The sequence below is a fragment of the Panicum virgatum genome, chromosome 1K (genome assembly GCF_016808335.1).
Source record: "Panicum virgatum strain AP13 chromosome 1K, P.virgatum_v5, whole genome shotgun sequence".
NCBI classification, from domain to species: domain Eukaryota; kingdom Viridiplantae; phylum Streptophyta; class Magnoliopsida; order Poales; family Poaceae; genus Panicum; species Panicum virgatum.
Window position 1 is genome coordinate 13,407,306 of NC_053136.1, and position 9,471 is coordinate 13,416,776.

Here is a 9,471-nt window from a genome sequence, read left to right on the forward strand (position 1 = left end):
AGCGGCAGCAGAGCCTGCCTCAACCACTCGCACTTAATGCGGGTGGGTGAGGGAGCTTCCAGCGGAAGGCTTGCGCCCGCACCCGCGTCTGTGTGACACGTGGCGGCTCCGGACCCCTCCCGAGTAGCTAACTGAGCCGAGAGCTCACGGGGGGGTCCGGATGGCACGTGGAGGTCCCGGACCCACCTGCGGGAGTCCGGATGGCACGTGGAGGTCCCGGACCCACCTGCGGGAGTCCGGATGGCACGTGGAGGTCCCGGACCCACCTGCGGGGATCCGGGTCCGCGGCCACAGGTGCTGAGCATTTCCACCTCTGGGACATGTGGTGACACCGGACCCGTCCCCGAACGGGAAGCGGGTCCGGGACCGTTGGTCCGGTGAGATGGAGTCGGAACCCAGGAGTCCGGCTGCTCAGCTCCTTAGGGCGTAGTTACGGATAACTACGCGAGTCTTGGCACAGTAGGAGTGGGTACCCCAGTTGTAGGGTACCGACAAGGATGTTAAAAAAAACGCCTGATTTTGTGAGCTGAACACGAACTCTAAACCTCAGACAAGCTGTTGCATACGACCGTGACTCTGGCCGTGTTTGGATGGCCCTGAAAAAAATTTCATGAAAACATTTCGGTGCTTTGATCACTAATTAAGGGTATTAAATAAAGTCTAATTATTGTAGCATCACTGTAGCCAATCATGATAGAACTTGACTTATTAGATTCGTCTCGAAAAGTTACACTCATCTGTGAAAAAATTTCGCAAATAAACTTCGTTTAGTACTCCATGCATGTGTTCATCTTTTTGTGAAAAAATTTTCGGACTGACAACCAAACACGGCCCCTATTAACTGCGGTCTCTGTATCTTTCTTTGTCTCTGGCCCCTGGCACGACGATATTTATTTGCCAGAATTTATGAATTACAGCTGCATTTCAGCCCTGTTTAGTTCTTAAAAAAAAATTATACAGTACCCGTCACATCGAATATTCGGACACATGCATGGAGCATTAAATGCAGTTGAAAAAAATAACTAATTGTACAGTCTAACTGATTAGCACGAGATGAATCTTTTAAGCCTAATTAGCCTATAATTGAACATTATTTATCAAATAACAATGAAAGTACTGCAGTATCGAAACCCAAACATTTAACGAGATGGTACAAGTGCGTGAGTAGTTGAAGAGGGGGCACCAACCCTAAAGCGTCCACTTTGCCTCTGGGCTGCATGCGAATACGCAGATGGGGGCGACTAGCCCTACACATTGATGAGAGGGGAGTACGCTGCACACTTCGCAGCGCCAGTACCAATTCAATCCACCGGGGGTGAAAAAGGCTCACGCTTTGCCAATGATCCTGCAGCAAATGGGGTGAGTATATATGCTTCGCACTTGCTGCATGGCGAAGGCACCAGCCTCCTGAATTCAGATCAAGCGTTGCAATGAAGCAACGATCGAGTAACAGGCTTCCATCGCCGTGCAAAAGTACCATAGAATCGTAGTAAGTGTTCTTCAGCGAACAACCGAAATGAAGCCTATTATCTCTCGGTATTCATGTCAAATTTCTTTCACCTGTACGCCGATGCATCAAGCATGAGCAAAATCACTGGGAGTACTGACGCAGACGTCCTCGGTCCTCGTTTTCCTTACGCAGGATTGGAACTGGAGTTCAAATGTGTTTTGATCCCCAACCTCTGACTGGAAAGCTTTCTGGAGCTGCTGCTGAAGCAGCGCTCTGAACTGGCGGGCTGAAGCCAGGCTCTCGTCCAGCTTTGCCTTCTTGGCAATCAGATCAGACTTCCTGGCTTCTGCAGCATCAATCTCGGCGTTGTTGGAGTACATCTCGCTGCTCTGCAGCTCTTGCAGTGTAGATTTCAACTGGAACCATTACATTAGCCATCCGTTAATCAGATGCAGATAGATACAAATTCACAGCATCAGCAGAGCAATAATTTGGCCCTTATGAAGACACAATCGCACGGAGGACAACGGCAAAAATAGTGTAGCTGTAAGAGCCTGATGGGATCTTGAGCAGTGGCTCTCTATTCATTCGTCAGAAATCAGATCAGTAGATCTTGAACTGTATATTATTTTTGATAGCTCCTTGCTCCATATCACTGCACTGCAAACCTAACAAAATGGGCCAATCAACAATTTCTTAGGAGGGGTGATTCTTATATACAAGAACAGGGTGTCTTTTAAATTCATATTAATGTTATTTGGATGCTTGTGAAGTTAATGGTTATGTGCAGACAATGGTCCATGACTCATGAATTGTTTTGTTGCATCGGGCAAGTAAAGTAATAGCTACCTGATAAGATGGACTGATAGAGAATCCACCAACACCAAGATCAAAAAGATAAATTATACACAGCTTCCACGACCAGCTATTTCTTGCTACGTTGGCCTAATAGAACAAAATTATCCAGCAATGATTCTCTTTACGGATCTAGCATTTTGATAATTTCTTATGATCCAAGTACAACCATAAATAGTGTCCTATCTTTCTCGATGCTGCCATGACTTGCAAGTGACACACTATAATATATCAGCAGACCATTTGACAACATAACACATTCTTGTTTAGTGTCCATATAAATTAGTAAGCAACTGGCCCAATCAAACACAGAGTAGCCTTTCGCGGTTTTTTTATTTTTTTATTTTTTATTTTTGTTTTTTACAAAAATATATGTTCGTGTTCGAAATTTACATGAATATACCCCCGCCGCCCCACTGCCGGGCGGCCGGGACCTGGCTGCCCGGCAGCCGGGCGCCAGGGGCTTATCTGCAAAAAAAGTCGACAAAAAATTGCGCTGAGGTCCTTGGAGGACCGGCCGTCTGGCAGTGGGGCGGCCAGCCCTCCAGGCCGCCCGGCAGAGGAGCGGCGGGCCCTGGCCGCCAGCCTGCAGGGCGACCGGCCCCCAACCCTATATAAGGTGTTGGCTGTCCCTCACCCCCTCATTTGCCTCACTAAAAATCCAGAAAAAAAGAAAAGAGAGGGAGGGAGGGAGAGGCAAAGCGGCGAAGCCTTGCCGGATTTTCAAGCCGGCGACTGTAGGTAACTAAAATTTTCTACATTTTATAAATAGATTATGTTGTAATTATTTTTTTTGAAATAGTAGATTAGCAATCAGTTCAATTATTGTTAGGAGTGATTAGTGGTACATTTAGGTGCAGTTACTTATAGTGATTAGTGTTGATATAGTACATTTAGTGTTAAATTTAGTATTAGAAAATACTAGAAAATTGTTAGAGAAGTATTAGAAAATCAAAAAAATTGTAAGATAATATTAGAAAATTGTAGAAAATGTTAGAAAATTTTAGAAAATGTTAGAAAATGTTAGAAAATTATAGAGAATGTTAGAAAATTGTAGAAAATGTTAGAAAATTGTAGAAAATTATAGAAACTATTTTGTTGAAACAGTAGATTAACAATCAGTTTAATTATTATTAGGACTGATTAGTGGTACATTTAGATGTTACTTGTAGTTATTAGCGTTGATATAGTACATTAGCAATCTAATTAAGTAATCTTAAAAATTGCAAGATAATATTAGAAAATTTATAAAATGTTAGAAATTATTATAAATCGTTAGAAAATCTTAGAAATTATTTAGGAAATATAAGGAACTATTAGAAATATTTAGATGTGTGTGATTGTATTGTATTTTTTTGATCTTACGTGGTAGGTATGGCCGGGGTTACTCCTGCGTTGCTGGACCCAACAATAGACTCGGGTCACCGGTCCTTCCTTGCGAAGGTTTAGCACCAAGAACTAAACGTGCTGCGTCCACGTCCACCTGCAGAGTTGGTTCCTGTAGATCCATGATGGGTGCCCAGGTGATATGTCGTCTATTTCCTATTTTTATCTGTTATACATTTCGTTATATAATGTATTAACATTTGCGCACTGTATGATGCAGGCTGAGCGAGGCAGATCTTCTCACTGTGGCTCGTCTTGCTGAGAGTGCTTTGGTGAAGCTAGACATGTCTCTACTTTCAGCTCTCGTTGACAGATGGAGACCTGAGACACACACGTTCCACCTCCCTTGTGGGGAGATGGCACCGACCATGCAGGACGTTGCGATGCTGCTTGGTCTTTCTATCACCGGAGACGCTGTCGGGCCCGCGTGGTACCTTCTACGTGGCTGGAGGATCTTGAGGAACGTTTTGCAGGTGTTGCCACCACGATTGATCCTGAAGATTTCAATGAGCACCCACAGTCGATGTGTTTGTTGTGTTTGAAATGAGGTACGGCTACTAGGATTACCTAGTGCTAGTGACATGCTGCATCGTTGTGTTTGTTGTGTTTTTTTAAATTAACTAAGACATGTTAGCTTAGTTCAGAATCTGTTTACCGTAGTCGCAACGGGTTCTGACATGCCACTGCATGTCTGATGTGTGTTTCATTAACGTTGTATTATGATGTAATTCCTATTGTTTACATTGTATAATACAGTTTTTAATTCTTAATTCTTACCGTTATATTTGATGTGTGGTTCACAGTATTCTAGTCTCCTGAAAAGGTCCGAAAATATTAAAAGCAAGTTCGAAGATTCACTAGATCGCTTGTGCGTGCGTGGCACCTCGGCGCCGTGATCTGTAGCACCAAGACGTGTTATCTCGGCGCCACATATTACGGCGCCGACCCCCCAAGGTCTATTTCAGCAAAAAGTTACAAAAAGGGCACATATGTGAAATTCTTTCGCGAAAAAGGCTAAATTGCAAAAATTACGGCCGGCCTGCGGGGCAGGGCCGGCCGCCCCGCTGCCGGGCGGCCTGGGGGGCCGGTCGCCCCGCTGTCGGGCGACCGGCCCCCAGGGACCTGCGCGCAATTTTCTCCGCGAAATTTTTTTCAAAAATGCCCCTGCCGCCCGGCTGCCGGGCGGCCAGGTCCCGGCCGCCCGGCAGCGAGGCGGCCGGGGTATATTCCTGTAAATTTCCAAATCGAAAATATATTTTTGTAAAAAACGAAAATATAAAATATAAAAATAAAAAAACCGCTAGCCTTTCTTGGTCTTCATAGAACCCATAGCTCATACCCATGCACTTCTGTTTTGCTGTTTGAATAATGAAACCACAAATGTTGGTGCGTACCAACACAGGATTGAAAATTCAAACCTGTCTCAGGAGGCAACAACCATGGCCCAAGAATTTATCACTCCTCAATGATCCGGTCCATCTGAATTGCAATGAAATAGCTAGGCAACATTTTGACTAGATGGCAAGAGGTAGCTTCCAGCTTGCCCTGTGGTCCATTCCATTGGACCGGCCAACAAAGATCAATCAATAAACTACAAGCTACTGGCTAGTTTTCAACTCAGAAGAGAAGCTACTGGCTAGGCTAGAGACCAAAACCTATTAAACACCCCTGCCCTGTTGCCATTTGATTTGAACATGCCGAAGTGAACAATAGAATTAACAATCTACCAGCTTCACGCCAATGTCACCACTTGCGTTTAGACTAAACAAGCTAGGAACTGTAATGAGCTCATAGTTATATGGATGCATAGGATTGGGTTAGGACCATACTTGAGATACCAAATCCCTGAGTCTCTGCACTTCCTCGCGAGTCTCCGCCTCGAACCGCTGCGACACCGCCTGGAACTCCTCCATCTCCTTCCGCTTGGCCTCGTAGAAGCGGTCCCAGTCCTCCTCCCTCCGCTTCGCCTCCTCGATCTCATCCCTCACCGAGCTGTGAGCAATGCAGATGCGGAATTTTAAATAAAAACGAAATGCCCCCGAGTTTCTGGTGGAGGAAGGTATAGAGAGAAGAGGGGGGAGGGGGGGGGGGGGGAGATCACTGGTGGCTTCCCTACCGGAGTTCGCGGGCGGCGGCGAGGCGGCGCAGGCGCGCGGCGTCGATGTCGGCGCGGGCGGCGAGGGCCCGGGAGGCGACGTCGGCGGCGCGGCGCTCGAGGAGGAGGCGGCGTCGCTCGAGCCGGCGCGCGGCGGCGAGCTTGGCGGCGAGGATGCGGGACTTGGCGGCCTGGATCTCCTTCTCGGCCTGCGTCAACAAGGCAACGGGGAGGAAGGAGGCGCCGCCGGTGAGGCCGGTGAGTTAGGGTTTGGAGGGGTGGATGAGGAGGGGAGCGGCGGGAGAGACGTGCAGGAGGGCGAGGCGGTGGTTGCGCGCGTCCTCCATCTGCCGGACGCGCTCCTCGAAGGCGGCGGAGAGCTCCATCGCGGCGGCGGCGGCGGCGGGGGCGGGCGGTGGTTTGGGTTTGCTTGGGCGGGAAAGGTTCCCGGCGTGGCCGTCCGGACAGGAACGAACGCTCAGGATCAGAGGGTAGTCGTGTACTGGATCATGAGCAGTTGGGCCCACCAGCAGCTTCTTTGGGATTTGGGCTAAACAACTTTCCTCACCCTGATTCTGTTTGAATTTATGGGTTATTTTTAGCCCACCCTAAATAGCCAAAATAGTAAGGAGCCAAACATGTGGGCTATTTCTGAGCTATTTGTAAATAGTCCATCTAAAAAACTATCCCCTCCAAAAGGTGCTATTTGGGGCTATGGGCCTGTTTGGTTTGAGGGACTTTTGTAGAAGTCCCTAGGACTTTACGTACTTTTAACCCAAACAGGGTGGGATTTTTAGGGACTTTTTTGGGGTAGAGACTTTTTTTAGAGAAGACCCTCATGAGGAGCTTTTTTGAGGCTTTTGGGCTATATTCCCACCTACTGCCCCTACCTTACCCCCGGTCCGCCCCTCCCCCACCCCGACGCGCCCTCCCCCATCCACATCCTCTGGCTCTCTCGTCCTCTCCCCTACCCGTTCCCCTCTCTGCCGCCGCCACCACCCCACATCCCCCCCGCCACGCGCGCCTCTACTCCGCCCGCCCGCCGATTCGAGCCGCGCCACCGCCAGTGCTCGCTCCACCTCGCAACCGCCGCCCAGCCCGCCCGCCGAAGCCCGCCGTGGGCTCACCCGCCCGCTCCACCTCCCGACGTTGCTCCCGCATGCCGGCCTGGAGAGGTCCGAGCTCGACGCCCGCCGCCATGGCCGGAGCTCGACGACCGCCGCGGAGCTCGCCGTCGCCGCAGATCCTCTCGAACTCGACGGCTGCGCGCACCCGCATGCTGCCGCAGGGGATGGAGGCCGCGCGCCGGAGCCGAGCCAGTCGACCGCGAGGGAGGAGGAGGAGGGGCGTCTCGCCGCCACCGGCCGTGCGCCGGATCTGAGCCCACGAGGCCGCGCCCTCCCGTCGCCGCGCACCCGCGCCGTCCGCACCACCCCGCACCCGCACATCGCGCCGTCCCGCTGCCTCGCAGCTGCGAGGCCGCACCGCCAGGAGCCGCGCGTGGGCCAGGAGTCCCGATGACTCCGCGCGCCTCCGCCTCTCCGCCTCGCCGGGCGCCCGCGACTCCGCCACACCGCCGCCGAGCTTGAGGCCGGCAAGATCGAGCTTGAGGAGCTTGCCGCCGCCGGGAGGGAGCTGTCGTCGGGCGCGTCAGACATGCCGGAGGTTCGGCGCAGGTGAAGGGTAGGGCGCCTCGGCGTATGCATGTAGGAGAAGGGGTAAAGAAGTCTTTTGAACACTCCATTAAATGATGTTTAGACCATTCAATTGTTGAAACCAAACAGGGTGGGACTTTTGTTTAGCCCCAGGGACTTTTGGAGAGGCTAGAGACTTCTGAAAACCAAACAGGGTCTATATTATTTGGAGCACACTGATTCTCTCACACTCTTTGTCTTGAAAAAGTGACAGTCCAATGATTGGATAAGTATTTTAGGAGCCAAATAACCTTTAGATCCAAACATCTCAAGGCCTATTTTATTGAAGGGTTATTTTCTTGAGCTAAACTTTAGCTCTCAAAATAACCCTTGGCTATTTCTCGGAACAGGGCAGGCAGATGCAACTATTTAAATTTACTGTTCAGAATGAAGCTAGCTTCGGGAAACCTTTTCTCTTTTTTTTTTGAAGTGGCTGCAAGATACTTGCCGTAAATTTATTAGGAAGAGAGAAAAAAGGTAGAAAACATAAAAAGAAAGCATAACAACAAAAAATGAGTCAAAGAGACCTGCAAAGCTCAGGTCATGTTTGGGTTGCGGCCATAGTTTGCCACCGCCACACTTTGAGCTTTTTCGGCGCCACAATCGCCACGGAATAGCACAAGCAAAAACTACGGTGGCCACGTCACGAAGTGAGAAACCAAACACTGATATTTTTCTTGTGACTGTCTAACTTTTGCTGTGGCGAGCTGTGGTCTATAGATGGCCATGCAGCCCGTAGCCCGACAGCCCGCCCGAAAGCACGTTTTTTGGCCCGGTCCAAGCCCGGCACGGCCCGGTGACCTCTGTGCCCGTGCTGGCCCGGCCCGGTGGAGTGTGCTGGGCTTGGACTGCCACTCCCGCCCGCCGGGCGGCACGGCATGGCCCGGTAAAAAAAGAATAGGCCCGTTAAGGGCTCGGTCTCCCCTCCCCTCCCGAGCTCCCTGGAGTATAATAGAAAGAAAACCCTAGCCTCCATCCAAAGCACATCCGCCTCCCTCTCGCTCGGTCAAGCGCCGCCGCCGCCTCCTTCCGTCTTCCAACACATCTCCCGTGGCCACGACATGCGGCACTCCCCACCCCGCCACCGGCCGGCGCAACGGCGCTTGCCCCGCCCCTACCGGTGCCGGCACTCGCCCCGCCCCTTGTCGCCGGCCCTTGCTCGCCCCGCCTGTCCCCGACGTCGTTGCTCGCCGGCTCACCGCGCCCCCGCCGCCGGCCTCCACTTGGCCCGCCCACCCCACCACCCACCAGCACGCATACTACACGTCCGGGTACATATTCATACTTAGGGATACAACTTAAACCGAAAGGGCTAGAAAAGTACAACCATAGGGTAGGGTCGGACATTCTACTCGCGGGGCGAGCCTTCTTCTGGGGCGGAGTTTGTGAGCAATCCTTACTCGCCGTCCTCTAAGTTCCCGTTCTCCTGGGGCTGCGTAGCAACTTCTCCTTCACCGATGGCAGTAGACCCTTCGGGGTTCTCGGGTGGGGCTTGCGGGGTTATCACGAGTGGTCCCCATCCTATGACTGGTGTCCCGAGTAGAACTTGGTCTTCTCCGATGGCCGGAACTGGGGTTCCACTCCTGGTCCATTCTTGCATGCGCCGGTCTCGGGCTTGTCTGAGGCTCTCCTGTGCAACTGCTTCACTGCTGATCGCGGCTGCGGCTCTTGCCTCGGCTTGGGCTGCTCGGACCTGTTGGAGCCTCACCGCGAGCTCTGCTTGCTGGCGCGATGGGTCTGCTCCCTCAACAAGTGGGCTTGTTCATCGAAGAGCTGATCCAAAGCGGTTAGGTAGGTAGCCACTTGGTACAAAGGGTCCACTTCATGGCGGCGCCGTTCCAGACTTCTCATGCGTGCCTCCCAAACTGGGGTTCTGATGGCCGGCGGAAAGAACCTCATCGGTGTGGGTGCTAGGTGTTCCTCGATAATCCGGCACAGGTAACGGAGTGTCTTTCTGATGGCCAAGGAATAGGTGTCTTGGTGCCTGAATC

At 51.3% G+C, this 9,471-nt stretch overlaps 1 protein-coding gene across 1 annotated transcript; it reads right to left on the reverse strand.

The window, feature by feature from the left end:
• Positions 1–1,447: 1,447 nt before the first annotated feature.
• LOC120695789 (intermediate filament protein ifd-1) lies at positions 1,448–6,255 on the reverse strand. Its single transcript, XM_039979026.1, has 4 exons — positions 6,095–6,255; positions 5,808–5,995; positions 5,521–5,683; positions 1,448–1,866 (listed from the first exon to the last, which is right to left on the reverse strand). Exons 1-4 carry the CDS (start codon positions 6,170–6,172, stop codon positions 1,576–1,578), a joined length of 720 nt encoding a protein of 239 aa, XP_039834960.1. The 5' UTR covers positions 6,173–6,255; the 3' UTR covers positions 1,448–1,575.
• Between the last annotated feature and the right edge of the window lie 3,216 nt (positions 6,256–9,471).

Bases quoted from the DNA above. Each gene is read 5' to 3' on its own strand.
- LOC120695789 (XM_039979026.1), bottom strand. From the start codon at position 6,172: ATGGAGCTCTCCGCCGCCTTCGAGGAGCGCGTCCGGCAGATGGAGGAC. The intron at 5,996-6,094 runs GTCTCTCCCGCC...TTGTTGACGCAG, and splicing joins ACCGCCTCGCCCTCCTGCAC to GCCGAGAAGGAGATCCAGGC. The intron at 5,684-5,807 runs GTAGGGAAGCCA...CATTGCTCACAG, and splicing joins GCCGCCGCCCGCGAACTCCG to CTCGGTGAGGGATGAGATCG.